Here is a 21,533-nt window from a genome sequence, read left to right on the forward strand (position 1 = left end):
AGTGCGATTCGCAATCTTTCATTCTCGATTAGCAGCTACCTGGAACAAATGGTAGTTTAAATAAATAAGATTGAAGGCGTGAGAATGAAAGTTGGATAAAAATTATAATTGTGCGTTTCACAGGAGAAGATGGAATTAACATGTATTGTATAGAAACTTGTCGCACCTTCGAAAGCGAAAGGAGAATTACTTAATTACAGCTCTAATTTACTTAAAGAATTGTAGATAAGGCTTGAGGAATTACAATTCGACTCCTAACACTTTTTCTAATGGTGCATTTATCTATTAGAAGATATTCCAAGCGATAAAATGAAAAGTAAAATCTTAAAGACTTAAAATCTTTACTTTGCAGTCAAACGAAACTTGAAAATTTCTGTCCTCGTAATAATTAAAAATTCAAAAAATAATCCACCGTAGAAGAATATCAGTAGTATGAAATCCAGGCTACACTAATCTCCATTGCTCTCCGTTCTGTCTAAACTCTGACTCCAAGAACACCTTCTTCAACAGAAGTTCTACTTCCACAAACTAACGAGTTAAAAACAACGAAAGAGAAGCGTTATATGACGGGCATTAATGTTCTTACATCCACGGCTTGAAAATTGCAGTGATTAGAATCAATCTGGTGCAAACTAACGGGAACCACCGGCCTAAAGAAACCAACCACAACTTCAACACAATTTACGAAGCGTTCAACGACAGTTGCATAGAGTTCCTACGAACGAAGAACGAATAAAATCGCGTACAATCGCTTCGTACACCTTGTACCTTACCTTCGAAAGTCCACGGAGAAGTGAAACAAAGCGTGTCGCGCGAAACACGAATATACAACGCAGCACACTAGATCGTCCACTTTCCGATACGAGATCCCGCTAATTTAAAAGAAATTACCGAATCCAGCAGAAAGTGGCATATAAAAAAAAAGATCGGGTGCAATTAGTGCGGCGTACGCGATCACAGATTTCTTTCGACCCTTTCCAGCGAAACGATCCCGCGGCTCAATCGAGAGTGACAGAACCGTTCAATGTTCGGCCAGCTAGCTGCACGGTCCCGTGAACAAACGTCTCTTGAGCCTTGCTTCAAAACCCTACCCGCCCGCCTTTCTGATCCGCTGGAAAATATAAATTAGGCCACTCGGACCGTGCCGCGTGCAGTTCGATGCAAGCTTCCGATCGGAAATGATTAGAAACCACCTGTTCTCGCGTGCAATCTCTTCTCCGGACCTCGAATAATCGCGATGAACGCGAGCTTGCACCGTCGCGAATCCTGTGACAGTTTTTCATGCCTAAAAAGTTAGGTGATCTATGAGATTTGGTAGATCTGTGCTCGAAAGAATTCGTACGTTTGTATCATGTGAATATCTCGAGATGAGGAGACAATTGTTGCATTCTGTTCTGTCTGAAATAGAGTAACGGTAACAGTTTTAGAGAATGATTCGGTGTTACTTGACGTGGTAACGTTGAGAGAGAGGAATTTCCCTGCTTTGACTTATTTTAACCAAGTGAAATGGCAAGATTGCAATAACGCGATGAATCGAGTGTTGTCAGTCTTGTTGATAGTGTCTGTTTATGGATCTTATGGGATTTCAGTGTTGGATGATTCGAGAACATTCGATAACATCACTTCGAAGAATGACAATGGTACGAGAATTAACGTTACCGACGATAGATCTGTCGTTAAAGAGTTATCGGTGGAATCGACGACCGTTTCCCAGCAGGAGGACGAAGATCCAATCGAATCGTCCGAAACTATAGTGTACAACAGGTTCGAGAAGCCATCTGAGAGGAACGTCGACTCTCCCGAGGAGGAAGAAGAGCCTGAAGGACCACCGGATCATGTGATTCCTCATTCGGAGCACGAAGAGTCCAGGAATGTTCCAACGAGACCGAAATACACAGCTCCAGGTGAATGGGCCAAGCCTCCAAAGGACGAAGATGACTTCGTGCCCACGAAAGTGTACGCTCAAGTGAGGAAAAGTCACGTACTGAGAAGATTGCCTCGGAAAAAGGCGATAGAGAACGCGGAATCTGACGAAGAAAAGGAGAACGCTGCAAGGTTGAGAGAAGTGGTGAAAAATTCAAAAGTTAACACAGTGTATACCGAAGAAGGCTACGAAGACTCTGCCTACGATCACGCTGGGCAGATCAGAGACGCTGATTTTCACGAAGGTTACGCCAAGAAGCTTCGCGGTCACTTGGATCTGAAGAAAAAGTCCGGAGACGACGACGACGACGGTAAGAATGAAGAAGAAAGTGAAACCAGGCAAACACAGTACAAAAAAGTTCATCCTGAGGAGTTCAAGGATTTCGACGAGGACTACAGCGATCGTTACGAGACAGGTAAACAGTATGAAACGGATAGGAACGTTGTTCACGAAGACGACAAGTGGAGGAAGGTGATTGATCCAAGATTGACCGCTGAGAGAGGAATACAGAGGTTACAGGAGGATTTAGAGAGAGAAGCTGAAGAGATAGAGAAAGGTGTTGAGATCAGTAAACTGGAGAAAGTTCAGACCACGACTGACAGAGAAACCTTGGCGGAATCGCAGAGGTATCACAGTCAAAGGAACGATCAGAGGAGAAGAAAAGGTAGACCACGAAAAAGGCCATCGTCGTCGAAGAGTTCTTCAGAAAATTTGGAAGAACTTCAAGCATCGCAATTTGTAGAAAATTCAACTGTGATTCCAGTTGAAGAGAAGCTCGACAGAGGAGCGGACGCTACAATTTCAAACGAGAGATACGAAGCTGCAGGAAGTTCCTCGCCTAACAGCGATTCCAGTCCAACTACCGTTAGCTACAGCCAACTCTTCTGGGACTACTTCAGGGCGAGACAAAATCAGCTAACCTCGACAGAAGTCCCGTTGATCCTTCAATCCACGACTTTAAGCCCAAATATTTTGCAAGGTCCCACTTCAGTAGGAAATGTGAATAATTTTGTACCTTATTCTGTTCACGAAGAATCCACGACAGTGTTTCCAATCGTTGCCTCTGAAATTTTCAGTCCAGAAGAGATTGTTCCTGGACAAATATTGAATAACGCACAGAACGATCAGTTGACAAATTTAGGCGGTGCCGATGCGAACGATTATTGGCAGGCAGTAAACGTAAATGCTCCACTTACAACAGAAGCAACTCAATTCTCCGAAATGTACAACGAACAAATAATTCCACTTTCGAATTCTCAGAAAAATTTAGACAGCCACGAAGAATCTAAGAAGAACTTCGACAGCCTCCTCTTCGATCCAACGTTGAATTCATTTATTAATCGCAGACCTCGTTACAAGATCACGATTAGACACAAACCGAAACAGGAATCTGTAGAATCTCCGCTATCCAGAAGCCAGGAATCTTCAACGTCGATTCCCGTAAACGAAGAATTAATTGCAAGCACCTCAGAGGCGGTTCCAATGAACGAGAACTACATGAAAGTTCTGATGCATCTGAACAACGAGAAGATCACCAAGAACGCTCGCCATCCGAACGGTTTGCACCAGCAAAACAGCTTCTATCCACAAGTTGGCAAGAACAATTTAGAAGACTTGACGAGAATGAGGCCTCCTTTGCCGCAAAAAGCCACCGATTACTACTACAACTTTTCTCCAAGGAGTCAAGTGGACCTAGAAGCTACACAGCCTGACTGGAGTTCGTTTCCGGTTCCTCAGATGCTACATCAAACCTACACAAACCCCAGATCGTCTCAAATTTACCCCGATTCTTTGTCCACAGCTCAGAGACATCTTTTTCCTCGCAAAGGGAACACGATTCCAGCCTTCGATTTGCTTCCTCCGCTGACGAGGAACGATCAAATCAGGCACAAAGAGCCGCTCGATTACGTAAATCAAGCCGGAAACAGGTCGAAACAGGGCAGAAACGTTCTCAGACTGTTCCGTCAGACTATTGGCCCGGGAATTCGCGCAAAAAGGCGCGAAAGAAGATCTGTCGTGGGCGATGACGAAAGCTACGTCGGCTCCGTGAAAGGCTCGAGATCTATGGCAAGTAATGGCACGACGAATCGGGGTGAAATAGAACGGGCAGCGAAAAATCCGTCGATCGAGAGAAATTGCTCGCAGAAAGTGACACGCTGCGTAGAAGTGGGGCTCGTTCCGGATACGAAACGGCCGAGCGAGAAGAAATCGAGATCCTGCGCGAACAATCGGGGAGAAGGGTCGCGTGCCATGGAAAGAGAAAGCAGCGTCGATTGTGTGAACGAGAACGAAGGGAGGAATGGACGTTTCAAGACTGTGCAGTATAACGAAGCAAAAAGTGGCGTTAATTTGACGAGAGAGAGAAGAAGCGCCGAAAGAAGAGTGTCCAAACTAACCAACGCACTGAAAGAACACGAACAACTGTCTTACGAAGCTTCCAAAATGAGAAATCTTCGAGGAGAAGGATCGAGAAAGAAGGAGGAATCGATAGAACACGAAGAATTGCTTGATGAAGCACCTAAAGTAGCTGAAGGCATCATAGACAAGGAAATAAACGCTCGTTTCAACGAGACCGAAGAAAAAGCGGAAGGAAATGACGACGACAGGGAGAAAAATATCGAGGTCGAGGTTCCAGAGTTCGATTACGTCGAAGAATTCAACGAAGAGGACCAACCTGAAGAGAACGTTCCCACAGAAGCTAGCCTAGATCTAGAAAAGTATCCTTTTTACAACAACGAGCAGCTACCATCTCCATCTGCCTTAAAATACGCCATGGACCCCGGAAGATTGCCTAAGAAAACGTACGGAGGGATGGAATTCTACAATTTGAGAGACACTTACAAACAGTGTGACGAAGTCGAGCCTAACCTAGAAGTTTCTCCAGAGAAAGAGGAACCAGTGGCAGACAGAGGTCCAAATAGTAATCTTCCTCGTCTTCGTAGCTTGGGGGACAAGCTGGACTGCTTCAAGGCTAAGTACTTCGACGAGAACCCTTTCGATAACCCGCTGTTTCAGGAAGAAGAAGTGGCAGATCCGGTGGATCCTCCACAAATGAACTCGAAGCAGTTTGCTTCGAGAATCATGATGTTCCCTAAAGAAAACGACGATTATGTGATACAGAAACCGTCCAGAAGGCCGGAGAGTCATCGCCAGCCTCGAAAACAAAGCTCTACGACCATCAGACTTCTGAGTAGAAGACCTGTTCGCTACCAAAGCTACCCAAGAACGAGAAGAAGACAGAGACCACAGATTTACAGAGGACATGTCTCACAGCTGAAGCACGCGAAACCTTCCAAGAGGCCACAGAAGACTGAGAAACGTCCCATTACCTCTGCAAGCGAGATATCGTCTGTTGTCACGCCTTATCAGAGCCAGGTTTACGAGGACGTCATGGGAACCATTAAAAATATGGCTTCGTATCAGGTCTACGAAGTCACGACTGTTCCAGCATCAGAGGAGAACACTGTCACTGAAGAAACGCACGACGTTGTGACGAATTCTTCGACTAATTCGACGAACCACGGGAAGAAGGATAAAGACAGTGTTTTGATAGACATCGAGGAACGTCCAAGCAAAGTGAATATAAATATCAAGGGAATGATGCCTTCTAGAGGTAGAAGTAGACACAGAATTGTTCCTAAGAGGCCTAGAGCGCCGCAGAGACATAACACGAGGATTCAAATGATACGTAAACCAGTTGGAGGACTTAGGATTGTGAGGCATGGACAGAAGATACGTGCTTACAGACGTGGTTTGAGGGATAAGCGAGATCTGAGTGGAAGTTTCGACGAGAAATCGTCGGAATTAGATTCGTTGGAGAAGAAGGTGGACGAGATAAAGACGTTCTTCAATTCGGAGGAAGGTAGCGATCCACGAGTCAATTCAGAGAATTCGACGAGCAAGATTGACTCGTCGATCGAAGACGAGAGAAATCATTCTCCTCAGAAAAATTCGACGAATTCTAATACAGTTTCGAGATCAGTCGATCTAAAGAAGAAGTCTAAGGTTCCAAAAATTGTATCAGGTGATACTTCGAGCAGCAACGAGGATAAGGACAAGTCTCAGAAAGTGATATACACGATCAAAGACAGGATTAGACACTCGAAACCGAAGGGAGATTTGAGAAAATTCGGGAAATTCGTGAATGTGACGAAAGTGGAGGAGGATGGCAGACGAAGAGAGCCAAAGTATAATTATATTAGAAGAAAGACCCCTGCAAAGATAACGTCAACTTCAACAGAAACTCCATCATTCGGTTCAACTGAAAAAATTAATTGGACGGAAGCACCGATAACCACAGGAAGAATAATCGAATCTAACAGTCAAGAACGTGGAAAGGAAAATGAAGAAGTGAAATATCTGGTCGACGGAACCATAAATAAAAATGTCAACACATCTGAAAGCATTGACCGTTCGAAACAGGATCTAAGCGAACGTCCAAGCGAGCAAACCGCAAATAAAACAGGAAGTGGTTACGCCGTTCACGAAAATGTGAACGAAGGTGAAATAACGAGCACTCAGAAACCGCAATCAGCGACTCCTTCTCAATTTTTCAGCTTGAAAACCTTCCTGGAAACCGATGTTCCAGGTTACTCGGACTTTTCCCCCGAAGACTTCAGAAAATCACTCTTCTCCAACAACAGCTCCGACAACTATAAAAACAATTTGGACTCCTCGAATTCGAATGGAACTGAAAGCGAGAAAGAGAAGGAAGAAGCTGCTTCCAAAACATTCGATCCGTCGTACTTCTCTAACGAAGAATCATCAGAGAAAGCAGAGACGAACGCAAAGGTTCGATCAAGCACAGAATCCTCCGAAGAAAGTAACGTCCCGTCGAGAGAGAGTGCTTCGCAAGAAGATCGAACGTTCTTCACTTACACGTCGAGGCCATCTTCCCCAGCGGAGAATTACGAGGACGAGAAGTACGCAGACCTGGGAGAACGCGTGAGCAAACCGGAGTTCTTCCATCCGCCATTCTCGCTCTCCGGCAAATCTCTCGCGAGAGGAAGCTCCGAGGAGACTGAAGAGACCAACGAGGAGAAGGAAGAGTACGTGTTTCCGTGGTACAGAGACAAAGAGGAGTGGAGAAAGAGGAAACGCGTTCGAAGTCGAGGAAAACCAACGGGCGAGTACGAGTATCCTTGGGAGAGAAGAGAGCGTTTGGCTCGAGAAGAGAAACGAAGAAAGGACGAGAAGCGTAAGAGGCTAGTCAAAGGCTTCGACGACGAGGACGAGGAAGCTGAAGAAACGTTCGTCTCGAAAAATCGACGAAACGCTTTTCCTCGTGGAAGATATCGATACTGGACTCGCACAGACAGAGACGCTTCTGAGGACAATTCTTCGGACAACGTGGAGAGCAGCAGCGAGTATCGACCACTGATGAGATACAGCAGTAGATACAATTCTAAAAGCAGCAAGCCACCTGTGGACGAGAAATCGACGAATGTTAGATCAAGGAGCGTAGAAGAGATCAGTAGATCTATTAAAAAGAAACTCGAAAGTGACTCTAAAGAGAAGGGAACATCTGAAGGGTCCGAGGAGAAGGAGAAAGATTCTTCCGAAGAGAGGACACCTGTTGCTTCCTACAGATCTCGAGGAATATCCAGAGGAATGATCGTTCCTGAAGACGTGACTCTAGCGCCCACGAGAAGATCCGGAAGAAGAGAGAAATCGAAGGCGGACGTCTCTGCGGAAAATAGGAATTCCAGTGACTCGGTGAAGAATACTTTGGACAATTCTGAGTCTCAAATCACCGTAGTCAAAGCTGCTCCTAAGGAGATCGGTAATTCTACCAACGACTTGAGTTCTTCGAGGCAATTGAACAAGAAGAGATGAAAATAGGAATTCCAGTGACTCGGTGAAGAATACTTTGGACAATTCTGAGTCTCAAATCACCGTAGTCAAAGCTGATCCTAAGGAGATCGGTAATTCTACCAACGACTTGAGTTCTTCGAGGCAATTGAACAAGAAGAGACGTAGAATATTGAAGAATAATCTTTCTACCGTAGAAACTAGCACGAAGTCTGCGAACGACGTCAATAGATCACGTCGAAGGCAGAAATCTTCGTCAACTACGCCTGCAACAATTACGTCGACGTCACCAGCGAGCACGACGTTAGCCTCCAGGGTAGGTCGAAGGAGAAATCAGAAGACAGCCAAGGATCTGATGAAAAATGACGCTTCCAAGGTGCTGAATAAATCTGTCAGCGATGAAACTTCGACGTCGACAAGTGGAACAATGGAGCAAAGTGGCAGAAAGAAGAGTCGAACGAACGAGATAGCGAACGAGGAGGCAAAAAACGCGGGGGATTACGAGCTGTCGAAAGGTTCGAGGAAAAAGGAGCATTCTGACATGGTTAACGAGAGTCGAGAGAAGAATCCACGGAACAAGACTAAAGAGACGAAATTGATCAAAGTTGACGAGAAGGAGACAGAGACGTTCTCCTCGGTGAAAAGTGACGAGAGGTTCAACGACGACAGGATAGAGACTTTGAGCGATTTTGACAACTCTGAAGGAAGTTCTGGCGACAATCACGACGATTACGATGGTGTGATAAAGACAGAGGCGGATTTTATGCCACCGAACAGAGCTGTTCAATTGTCCGAGCAGAGTTCGAGGGAGATCGTTTCGTCTGTTTCCTGGATATCGGAGAATTACGACTTTTGAACAAGGATACTGTTTTTTTTTTACTCTTATTTTGTAGCTGTAGTTTACGCTCTCTTCTTAGAGCTGGGAGAAAAGAAGGAAAAATTGAGAGTCTAAGAAAGAAGGTGCTCTGATTAGGGAATATTTATGAAAATGAGTTAGAAAGGACACTGACGAGCTGTCGTTGATGGAGTATCAGGTTCATTAGAGCTTTCCATTGGAACTTTCTTTCATTAACCTGACCTTTCGAGAGAGTTCCGAGCGACACAGTGTTTTAGAAAGGAAAAACGAGATACTTTGGAACGATTACGAGGCGCTTACGAAAGAACGAATTTTAGAGCTGTTCCGTGGAAAATCTGTCGAGAAATATATGAAACCTGCTTGTAAAAAAAATTCTCAGATTACGACAAACGAGAATATGTAAATGGAACGACTTGTCGCGAGGGAAAAAATTATAATGTCAGAGATGTGGGAATCGAGCGGTCGTACAGTTAAGGTATTATAAATGTGAGCGAAATGAAACTTTAACGGAGAAACCGGAGCGAAATATTTCACAGAACGAGAAATCTCTTGCAAATTTTTATCAAATATCCTTCACAATCACTTAGAGCAACTTTACTCGTTACTTAGAAGAATTTGTTTGTTATAACCTTGACAAATTAATTTTACAGAGTTTTTTTTTAAACGAATAAAATTATGTGTTTGTTAACGTTTGTTCTCTATCTGTTACTTGTGTTGTTGTACACAAACTAGATTATTTGCAATAAAGATAAAAGTTACCTTCCATAAAATTCTTTACAAAAATCTTCGTAAAAATGTCCTCGACGATTTTTGATAAGAAACGTCTTAAAGAGATATTTGAGTTTTCTCACCATTTTCATCAAACCGTGCGCTACTGTTTCGTTCGATAATCGATCACGATCTACGAGACCACTAAATCATTACTCTCGTTACGTAACCGCGTTCCCTGCTCCCTGCCTCGGTATCCTTGATCTAATTCAACGCTACAGTGTGTCACAATTTCTCCATGGAATTTAGTAGGTAACCGGTCAATTATTCCCTTGTTCATTGTTCAGCACGAGACATGGTAAATGATTCATCGATAATTCTGCTATGAAGAATGGTGCACTTGCAGTTAACGATATATTATGCCGGTTGAGGATAATGATGCGTGCTATTATGTTAACCATTTTTCGCTTAGGAGATGATGATTTTATTTAATGCTCTTACGAACTTCACGGTCTGAATATTTTTACAGTTAGAAAATTACCAAGGTGCGATGATTAATTAATTAACGTGCTCGTTGGAGCTGTTTAGCTTGAAATTAGCTAAAATTCAACAAAGTAGAGACACATTTACCTTTTTCAGTGTTCGCAAGGTATTGAAACTTTTCAACGCCTTCAACTGTTAATTTTATTCAACGTTAGTTTTCTTTATTACTAATGCTCGTAGGAATTTTCAATATTCTTAAGCGGTAATACCGTGGAATTTTCATGAATTTCTCAATCCAAGTGATTCCTGCCAAGAATGCAGTAGAATTTTCTCCAATAGAAACTTACGAATAAAATCGTATTTACCTTATTCCAGCGGTGCAGCCGACGTGAGTGGTTGCTCGACGTTCTCCAAGGTTAAGGTGGACGATATCCTCCGTTTAGGTACGCACAGCATTCTAATAAAATCCTGTATCGATGAATAACACTCGATACTGAAAGGGAATACTAGTCTTTGATTGGCCAACTGCGAGGCCGAGCCCCGTATATAATTCGATCTTTACTTTAGTGCTTTAGTTTCCTTCTTGTCTCGCGACGCGACTACCGAAAGGTCAATATGCTTCCTTTGAAGGAAAAAAATTGTGGAACACATTGTGATTCCATTAAAATAGAGGCTTAAAAAGATTGTGGTGTTAATTAATCAGGCGATACACTAATCTAGGAACGAGTAGTTTCACAACAAAAGTATCAAGGATCACCTTTCTCGATGAAGTGGCAAAAAGTGATATTACATCCTTGGAATAAGGCAATTAAAATTGAAAAGAAATATGAAAAATAAGAAAGACAGAAAATAAATTGAATACAGCTTTAATTCGTACATTTTTGATTTACTGGTTATGCTTAGGTGCTTCGAAAAATGATTGAATACAAATTTTTCTATGAAGATACTTGAAAAGATTTTTTGGAGATTTTTTGAAGATGCTTCAATATTGGAATAATTTATTTAGAAGTTAGAATTTGGTGTACAAAAGTGTTTCACATAATCATGCACTTTGAATTAGTGATCAAATACTGAGTTAGTCGGTAGAAAGAAAATAATGGAACGTTTTCGAAAATGTCTTTTGACAGTTCCTCACGTGACAAGAACGAACTGCTCGTATAAGCGTACTTAAGTGGTGAAAAAAAGAGAAAATAGTCGAGCATGAACGTAATAAGAGTCGCGTGACTAACGTGAGAGGTGATTGTGTCCTCCAAGGTCCATATGTTTCACAGTTCGAAGCATGTTCAATGAACTTTCCACGACGAATTTTCTGCACCGAACTAGCATAAAATTTCTCCAAAGTGTCGCTTCTATTTACCATTTTCTACGCGTATTTGTTCATTTTTGTACTCAAAATGTACCAGACTTCTTCTACAAGTTTCCACACGAACGGTGTTCTCCAATGACGAAAATCAACGAAACGAAATCCTGGCCTTGGATTGGCTAACAGTAACCTTACGCCATGCGTATAATTCAATCTTCGAGTTTGTACTCGAGTTTCGTTCTTGTTTTACGATTCGACAAACAGAAAACAGGAATACGTGTGCTGAAATAAAATTACTCGTACAGTTGAACGGTGCATTCAAATGAAAGTGCACCGTGATCGCAACAGATACTACATTCCACCTTTATTTTTTTTTTTCGTCTCTCTCTTCACGAAAATAGAATGACCCAGGGAAAGTGAAAACATTTAACGCCTAACGGTGAACATTTCAGACGTGTTTATCTAACGTTTCGCGAAAATTTCTCGTGCTCGAAACGAACGGTGAAACATTCTTAGGCTTGTTTACCGTAAAAAGCAGCATGAAACGAAGTAAAAACAGACATGCAAATAATGCCATACTTTCTATCTGCGATTGTCATTTACCGCCATTACCTAAGGTAACGCTATCGTGAAATTATATTCGAAAGATATGAAAGTTTTCACCGTTAATCATCTTATAATTAACGATCTGATATCGAATTAAGCACCGTTACGTCGACAAACTGAATATTGTCTCGATAATATGGGAAGATAGTTCCTTTATGTACAATATCTGATCGAAGTCACGTATAAAAGGGAAATATGATAGCTGTAGCTCAGGAAACGTAACGTTTATTTAAGTTGAAGAAACAACAAGGATATTCCGCTTGGTTTTAACGTGTTCCTTCGAAGTGTTTCTGTATAGAATGACCATAATTAATTGTTTGCAGAGCATTCTGCTGTTAACTGTCGTTGGTTTGCTGAACTTATCGACAGCCGCACCGGACAGCGCAGGAATTGTGGAAATGGTAAATGGACTGGCGTATGGTAAGTCAGTTTGTTCACTTTCATTTTGTATTTCGCAACTTACGTGAACAAATCATCACCTTGAACTTTTCTTATTATGTATATATTCCGTACTTTCGTTATTTTTATTCGTCAATATGAATAAATATTGTAAAAGCAATCGTTCTTACTTCATGTTCCACTGAAACACACCAGAGGACGACACCGACGCTTGAAGCTACATTTCGCTTCGTTCTTTCCACCTTTTAATGTAAACATTTTTAACAACAAATGAGACTAGATACTCCTAGAATCACAAAAATTAATCAGCTATAAATTTCATGAAATATCATAAGTGTCTACACTTTTTAATTCTTAATAGAATGCGGGAATTATAAAGATTTCGATGCGAAGACTGGAGACTTCAACGCCTGCACAAGCGGTATCGATCTTAAGGGGCTCGCACACGATCAATAATATTCTCAGTATTTTTCTGTCAATGTTGACCGTGTACGGTTGCGAAAGTATTGAAAATATTATTATAATATATTATCGATCGTGTGCTTTGCAATATTCCTATAAAAATAACTCGAAATAAATATAAAAAGATAGAAACAACGAAAAACTAATTTTACCACTTTCAGAATAAGTATACTTCCATTCCAACGAAGAAATAAAAAATAAAAACGTCTGTAATTAACGTCCAACATTATTTCTTCCTGCTTTACTCGACGTTTGTGACAACGGTGTTATGTTATGAATTATTATCGTTTAATTACAGGTGGAATCCCGTATGGAAGTGTAACTGGAATGGTGGCGAAGTACCCAGGATTTATGAGACAGCAATTTAACTCGATTCAAGCACGGCCATTAAACGGATACGGAGCCATACAGCCAGTGGTTGTCACTCCAAATTTTAGGGCCACTAGATTAGTGGGCGTGCATCCACAGCCAGTTCAAGTCTTGAATGTACCGGGTTTAGTAGCTCCTGGCGTTGTCGGCACGATCAGTCGCATAGGATACTAATCATAATTAGTTACAGAATATTAGCAATAAAAGGTATAAAAGTTTCATCGATGTTCGTCTGACATTTTCACTGCACTCTCCAAGAATTCCATTCTATTTATTGTCACGTAAATACAATCTTATGCGATCGAACAGACCACCGTGCATAAAAATTCATCTAAGGGCATTTATTTCACTAGCATAATTGAACAAACGAATGGAAGAACACTTCAAAATGATTCCTCTCGTTTCCTAATTTTTCTTTTTCGGCGTAAATACGTACTGTCGAAGGAACTACTTCGCCTATGTGGCAAATAGAAGGAAAAGTCACAGGGACACCGTGACAAGTTATGATTCACTTGAATATGATCGATAGCTTTCTAGCAAGTGAATCAGGTAATCGTACTGCTGCGACGTGTATTGTAATACTACTAAAAAGTACGTGTTCAAACGTGTTCCAAAATGAAACGTCGCATCTGAATAATAAACTAAACATTTTTCGAATTGTTATGAAATTACTTAGTACCAACACGTTTCAATAAAAAGAAAAAAACACTGCCGTATTACACGGACAAATTTAATCTCGCGTGAATTACAGCTGTTATGGAAAGTCCGAAGGGTGGAATTACGTGTAATTTCATTCACGCATGAAACGCGGAAAATTGGCCGGTCTCGTATCAATTGAATTAGGGCAAAATGCGTTTATGGAGAGAAAGTATAAATGACATCGGCCACGGTGTATTCCTGTTAGTCGTCACGAGCAGCACGCACGATGCATTACCCTCTACACGTGAGTATACGGACGCTAATACGATCCTCGTTGACAGAGAACAAAAAAAGAGAAGAGCCGACCGTTTCGCAACTGCCAACATGATACTCGTCCTACATCGAATGCATCACGCGGTTAATGGGGGCTACTTTCTGAATCGGGAGAAAATTAATTTCCGTCCTGTGAGAGTCTAACCAGTCGCCTCGAGCAATTCTTCCTTAAGCAATATATCAACATTTTCGAGTTACAATTTGTTTAAATAACACTTCGTAACAAAGTTGACAGATTGAATTAACGTAACAGATTGGTACTTTCGTTAAAAATAAACGTGCACCATGAACGAGGATTAAAGATTTATTACCCCATGGTGCGTCGTAAATTTTCGTACTCGTAAGTTTAACAATGTTTAACCCTTTCGCGTGGACGGAAGACACGTGCAAAATCTTCACGTTTCGGCAGTGTCGTTTTAAAGTTCGTCTTGTTAAATTAAGGTAGAAGCAAATTTTCAAAGCGCTTATGAACGTCGACAGCAGCGAAAGGGTTGAGAAATCTCAAAGAGTTCGGTGAAACGTTCAAGATCAGATAACGCAAACTCAAAGAAACTTATTACTATACACTGTGTGCGATCGTACAATGCAGACGTTGCTTTTGTTCGTATTTGTTGCAAGGGAAATTTTCGTAATTGGGAAAATTTATTACAAGCCGCAGTTTTGTTCTGCGCAACAGGCAGATGTTGTTGCTAAGATTTACACGTGTCAGATAAATTTTAACGAATCGTTCTACAAATCTGTCCGTCGCTGTACCCGCACCTATATATTCGCAAGTGCACGTCCTTGCGAGAAGAAAGGATTAAACGTTGCATAATCGTGCTAATTGCAATCCGAGAGAGGAACAATATGAGACAGCGTGTATATACGTACATAGATACGTGTACCCCGTGTTCTGAGAACGCGTTCCACTTGTTGTCTATGCAATTAACTGTAAACGAATATCTATCTGAGAATGTATTCCATAAAATCTTCGTGACTGATAGAATACGTTAATTGTTGACGAGATCTTTTATCGTGTTATGTTTCCCAGACGCTTAATTGAAAAAACAAACGTCTAAATATATGCTTACATATGTGTGTGTGTGTAGTTAATTAACGGATGCAGATTAGCATCAGACGCGGAGATAAACGACAATTTTCATACGTGAAAAATGGAAAACAGCTGTTCGATCGATTATTGATCGGTGATATTGCTGTGAATGAAGGAAGGCTCGAGTGTGTCACGTTTCCTCGTCGAGATTTCAACGGGTTGTAATCGTGGGCGTTCTTAGAGCTCATTTTCGATCGCGATAGTGACCATTCATGAGGACTGCGAGTCGCGTATAAATCCCGAGTGACCACGTGTGTGCTTTATCGCGGCCGCGGTGTGTGCACGTAGAAATTAACCTTGTGAATGAATAAGGCATGAATGGAACCTCGATACAATTCCTTATTCGCTTTCTACGTGAATTAGTTATTGGCAATCGACGCGTGTCGGACAGATTTATACGCGCCTGCTTCCGCGTAACCTTTCTCTATAAATTTCTTTCGACGGTCGATTGACTTGTCACCGGTGTGCTCGATCTGTGGTGCAAGTTAGAAACGGATTTATAGATCGATCGATTAACGATAGGATTTTTGTTCCGAAATTTTTCAAGATAGAATTTGTTGGTGCTTGATGAAGATTAATATAGGGAAATTAACGTTCAATCGTTATGCACAATTGTATAACACTGTAATTAGGTTGTTGTGAATAATTTCCATGTAATAAGTAGCAATTCACCGAGGCTATTTTCTTACAGAGACCGCAAATAAGTGATACACAGTAATTGCACTCCATTTTCCTGCTTTCTTCTATGCGTGCCGTATATTTCACAATGTAATTCCAATATTATGCAACCGTTGGGTATATTATTTTCTCGATCGTGTCCGCACAGTTTCGTTCTCAGAATTCCAGAGGATTGTAGGAAGTAATAAGCCCGACGCGATCGATTGATTCGTCAAGCGCTTCAATCTCGCGGATAACAGGTTCCGTATGAAGAAATGAGAAATACCGATGACTTCCTCTTCGAAGAATGTTATAGTATCGGAGAAAGAACGCGAGTACCTGTCATTCTTCGATAATTGCTGATTATAGAGTAAATCTAATCGATGGTAGCACGAGCGAAGAGAAGAAAAGAGGGAAAGAAGTTCGACGATACCTTATTGAATTCTAAATTTACATTCAAATTCGTATTCGAAATTTAAGTGCAAATTCCAATTTAAGTTTGACTTGCAGTTTTCTTCAAAATTCCGAAATAATTCCGAGGTTTCGCCAGGAACTGAAACGAAATTAAGCAGCCAATTTGTCAGAACGTTGTTACGATCAGACCCTTTCGAAACACGAAGAAGTCGTTCTTCCGTCTCCGCGATTGCTTCCTCGCGAAATTTTCACAATCGACCACGTGCAGAGCAAGTGTGTCACGTACGAAACGGTGCGTTGATCTTTGAGTTTGCGCGGGTACGCTTCTTCCGTTGCACAATGGCGAATAAAACATCGTATTATAGAAAATTACCGGGCACGATATCACGAGTCACTGATTACGTGCCCTGTGTTACGCAGTTCGAAGGGAAGTCGGGAGTGTCTTGATATAAACACCGATAGAAATCCTCCGACCTACCCTTTGACTATTCTGGCTGTTCTGTTACAGATAACGCTGCTCTGCACGAGTCTCTGGATCCTTCAGGACGACGTGAACGCGGCGAAAAGCGGAATAAGTATGCCTTTTGTTATTTCGTTCTGGGAAACTGTGTTAACGATCGTCGTGCGCGGCCTTGAACTGCTTTTTCAAACAATGACGATTATTTCAGAGAGGAAGATTCTGCGAAACGATCGATTTCATTCATTTTTAATGTCATTTTGCCTTCCCAACGGTGAATTATCGGAGGGAAATTTAAATCGTGCACATATCTCCTTACTTATTGTTTACATTTTTTTTTTAATATTATGGGAAAAATGTAATTTCTTGCTTGAAACAGAAAAAAATAGTCTCCATACATAAATTTGCGAAATTAGACATTTCATGCGAACGAAACGAGGGCAAAAGGGAGAAAGTATAATTGACATCCAAAATTATGCACGTGAGTTAGTCGTCACGATTAATGCACGCACGTTGCGTTGCCTACATGAATCCATTGACATTAATAGAATCCCTGTTGACAGGCTAAAAAGACTACTGTCGTAACTACGGCGACAATATTCATTCCACATCGATTTCTTTTTGCTAGCACAGCCACTTTTTTATAGACAAGATTAATTCACGTCTTGAAGCTGGAATGTTTAAAAAAAAAACACGAAGCAAGAAATTGCATTTCACGTGACGAATGCCTTGTTTTTGTCTGTTTCGAAGCTTTATAGCTTCTTCGGCATCTTTAATTACTTCTTGAAATTCATCTCGAACGATAATATTCGCAAGGTGTGACAGAAATATTATCCCATGATCTAATCCCAACGTAGAAAAATAAAAGTTACGTAAACAAGATCCACAAATTCTCAAAAAATATTCGAAAAAAGACATCGTAGAATCTCTATCACTTAAAGTTCAATTTAGTTACTCGAGAAGATCGAAACTGCGAAACCTCCGAAAAATTGTATCAAAAGGACATTTAAACCGCTTTTTTACATAACAGGCGCCGAGGTGCTGACGTCGTTCGCCAAGAACGTCGCGTCGGTCCTATCAACGACTTTGCTAGGCGAGTCCCAAGATCCACCAACGAATCAATCCTCGATCAACGTTCTGAAAGCAAGGATCCAGGAAGCGAGATCCTCCTCAGAGCAAGGCCACGTTCAGCCGCAGGGTTCACAGATCTCGCCGAAGGCTCCGTTCAGTCGTTCCTCCCGGTTTACACGCGAGCCTGCTCCTTCGAACGAGGGAAAAGGGGCATTCCAGGACGCTTACATAACCAACACGCCTCTCTACGCCAAGTATTACAATTCCGAGTCGTACAGTCCGGTCGAATTCACGTTGAACAGCAACTCGCAGGCTCGTCATAATCAGGTCAACGTTGGCGCACCTGAGAACGCGAACACCGGAGACAATTCCATCGACGCGGACATCAATGCAGCCTCCCTTCGCTATTCCAATCAGTACCGTCATCCTCCCGAGCCTATTCACCAGTTACCAAACTCCAATCACTATCCAGAATTCGCCGGTCAATCTCGTTATCAACACCTCCAGCCTCGGACACTTGTTGCTTCCGAGCAAGCTTCGATAGTCCAAGGGATCAACGAAAATAGGAACGAGATTGGTCAGACCGCTAGGATAACTCGCAGACCGTATCATAATCTGCAGTACCAGGGTCCTTTCCATTCACCGTACCATTCGAGCTTTCACAGTCATCCAGAGTTCTATTATCCTCGTGGAAGACCGATCGAAGGAGAGGGACAACCGGTGACTCCAAGTTCTGGACAGGAGGAAAGTAATCCAGGTAGACTGGTCGAAGACCAGAATCAAGGGCAAACGGCGTTTGCTGGGTACGATTATGGTCCTCGTTTTCATTACACGCCACCTTATCACGGTGGTTTCTATCACGGGTATCCTGGATTTCATCCGCACCCCTACAATGGTTCCTTTAATTATGGTAATCCTGAACAAGGTGCAGGTAACGGTACAGGTGAGCCAGGACAGCATGGTCCGCCATTTTTCAATGGTAACAGGTTTGGTCCTTATGGACCTTATGGACCTTATGGACCTTATGGTTATCAACAGCCTTATTACCCTAATTATTATGGCGATGGAAGACCTGTGCAACCTCAGAATCCACCTGAGAATCAGGGAAATCCTGAGCAAGTAGTGACGCCGGAAAATGGACAGGGTGAGGTTAATGGCACTGGGAATCGCGATCCTTATGGTTTCCCACATGGTCCACACGGTCCACATGGTCCTTATTACGGAGGATTTAATTTTCCAGGGTATCCTTTAGTTTTACCTTATCATCGTTTCGGTTACGGATTTCACGATAATATTTTCCCGAAAATTAAAAGTGCTCCTTATTTGAATTTTTACCCCGGGGGTTACCATAATTTCCCTTTGGCTCCTTGGTACCCACACGGTGGTTTTTATCCGTACAATAATCGACCGGTGGCGATGCCTGAGAAACCCATGCAGGTTGACAAGGTTACTAATGATAATCCTGAGGCTGCTGGACCGCCTGCAAACGAAGCTGAAGTGCTGTCCGAGAGCAAATCGGAGGCTTTTCGGTCCTCCGGATTAAATCAGCAGGGTGAAACTCTCTTTCCTGGGTTTGTTACCAAAGAAAGTAAGAAAGTAGCGCGCCAAATGGCGAACCAATTGGCTTGTTGCAACAAGTAGTGCAAAATTATTGTAATATTTAGTTTAAGTATTTATTGTAAGGAATTTGAGTTTTGTATTGTCATTAAAAGTTGGTTAAAAAATTGTGCGTATTTATCTCTTTTCTCGTGGTAATTACCTCCCTTTTGTGAAACAAGATCGTATCATTCTGTCAATGAATGATCAAAGTAAACATAAGGCTCACTATTCTGCCATTAATAATTGAATGGTACAAGAATTAAATTAACATTCGCAAAATATTCTCCTTTTCCTCTTTCTAATATCCAAATTGAATTTTCCTTCACCTGCAAAATTTCAGTTCTTCGACTCCGTTCATTTTTTTTTCAATTCTCTACCTCGACAATTTATCTCTTCTCCTGTAAGCTGATATCATTATTCAAATTTCCATCCAGACTTCTCTGGTCTCCGCCCGGAGATTAATGGAAAAATCGCGACGAGATGTTAATCGCGACCCGTTCACGTCGCCTCGGACAACGGAAAAGTTTAATTGGGGCCGACAAGGTGTTCTCCGACGACACGTGCCGTAACATGGCATTGGTCAGAGCAACGTTCCCATGCTTATGATATACAAAAAAGTTCCCATAGCTCTAGTTGGCCTTATCCTGCAATTACACACATCGTGGCGAACACGCATACAAAACTACTACGGTCTGATAATTTTCATGACCTCCATTAATGAATTTTGCATACGCAACCAGTGTGTATCATCGTTTCGATCGATCGTTCGAGATGACACGGTGTAATTAATCCACGAAGATACTGCGTGAAAAATAATTCCCGTAACAACGCAATAAAATCGATTTATCGCCGTTTCTTCAAGGTGAGTACGATACATTGTAATACGTAATACGCGGAAAGTCCGTTCTTCGGCGTACCGTCGATCTCTGATTCTGGGGAAATAGTCTCTCTGTATGAAAATCGGAAAGGATCACGTAACCGACGGAATTAGATTCCGAACGATTTCGATGAGCTGGTCGAATCGGGGCGTGATAATTATGTTAAGTAGAGACTACCACGCTGAGAAACGCTCCGCGATGAAACGAAGTTTCTGTGTATAGACAGGTTATGCGTGTCGATTTCTGTATGATTCGTCAGTTCAAACGTTTCAACACATGGAACTTGTTAAAAGATTACAAGAGATCGTGGATCGGTAAAGTAACTTAACCGAACAATATCGATATACATATTACATAAGACAATTACAAACGAGACAAGAAAGAAATGCGGTAATTACGAATAGCGATGAAGTCACGCGATTCTTTTCCCGCGAAAACGCATAATTATTCGTCGCATGCAACTACGCATCAATTACGCGATTATATTATGAGCGACGTTCTGCGTCTTTTCTCGAACCGTCCGATCTTTAAGAAACATAGTATGCGCTCGAATTTATCCAATTCCCTCGCATACAAGTACCCTTCGGGAGAACGTTCGGCTCGACGTTGTCGACTCGAGGAATTAATTCGGCGATAAAGAAGAAAGATGGAAAGAAAATTCATATTCTCTCTGTACGTGTACGTAGAATGCTGAAATACGTATTTTCGGCTGAACGACCGTTCCATTGGGCAAAGTTACAATCGGCGAGGTTCACAAGCGTCGTACGTTAACTGCAATTAACGACAAAACGCATCCTCGGTACCACGTGTATCGCAATAGTCATTTTTGTTGCCGATTTCGTCCCGCGGCCCTTACCGTGTAATTTCACCATTTTGTAACGCGATCCCCTTCCACGCTCCTGTTACGCAACACTCGCGACTTTTCTTCTTTCCGTTTCGATCACGATCCTCGTGGCGGCATCTCCTTTTGTTGGATCGTGCGTCGCCGCACGTATTGTCCTTCGTCCAACTAAATTATGCTAACGATAGGTTAACGATAGGTTGACAACCCTTTATCCGTTTCTTCTTTCGTCGTAAGTAATCTCGAGATGACACAGATCGAACGATTTATAAGGTTGATATTGAATATTCTGTTCGACTCGAGCGAGAATCGACGCTAACTTGCCGTCCATTCTCGTTCTTAGAGTCATTCTCACGAGAATAGCAGTCACGAAGAGGCATATTAGCCTGCAAACAGCGAAATTCGCCAGAAGAATGACACGGGGAACAGAAATTCTTGCGTTCAAAGTGGAAATCTCCGCGGTCATGACAATTTCAACTGTCACTGCTACCGGTAATCTAGCATTATCCTCGCTAACGCGTGAAATTCTAGTAAAACGAGCGGGAATTCTTCACAAGTATCTCCGTGTAAAATGGCACCTTCAGTTTCACGGGGATTATTAATTAATTTAGTTTGTTCCGTGGAATTCCTGAG

The 21,533-nt window shown here is 42.0% G+C and overlaps 2 protein-coding genes across 2 annotated transcripts; both read left to right on the forward strand.

The window, feature by feature from the left end:
- The first annotated feature begins 11,990 nt into the window (after window positions 1-11,990).
- LOC108573412 lies at window positions 11,991-13,095 on the forward strand. The gene is made up of 2 exons (XM_017935854.1): window positions 11,991-12,111; window positions 12,851-13,095. The coding sequence occupies exons 1-2, from the start codon at window positions 11,991-11,993 to the stop codon at window positions 13,093-13,095; spliced, it is 366 nt and encodes a 121-aa protein (XP_017791343.1).
- A 751-nt stretch (window positions 13,096-13,846) lies between these two features.
- Window positions 13,847-19,223, forward strand: LOC108573413. The gene is made up of 3 exons (XM_017935855.1): window positions 13,847-13,864; window positions 16,563-16,629; window positions 17,542-19,223. Exons 1-3 carry the CDS (start codon window positions 13,847-13,849, stop codon window positions 19,221-19,223), a joined length of 1,767 nt encoding a protein of 588 aa, XP_017791344.1.
- The last annotated feature ends 2,310 nt before the right edge of the window (window positions 19,224-21,533 follow it).

This window comes from Habropoda laboriosa, unplaced genomic scaffold (genome assembly GCF_001263275.1).
Source record: "Habropoda laboriosa isolate 0110345459 unplaced genomic scaffold, ASM126327v1 scaffold92, whole genome shotgun sequence".
Taxonomy (NCBI): Eukaryota; Metazoa; Arthropoda; class Insecta; order Hymenoptera; family Apidae; genus Habropoda; species Habropoda laboriosa.

Coding starts and splice junctions, on each gene's coding strand:
- LOC108573412 (XM_017935854.1), top strand. CDS start 11,991: ATGACCATAATTAATTGTTTGCAGAGCATTCTGCTGTTAACTGTCGTT. Junction 12,112..12,850: donor GGTAAATGGACTGGCGTATG/GTAAGTCAGTTT, acceptor GTTTAATTACAG/GTGGAATCCCGTATGGAAGT.
- LOC108573413 (XM_017935855.1), top strand. Junction 16,630..17,541: donor CGCGGCGAAAAGCGGAATAA/GTATGCCTTTTG, acceptor TTTACATAACAG/GCGCCGAGGTGCTGACGTCG.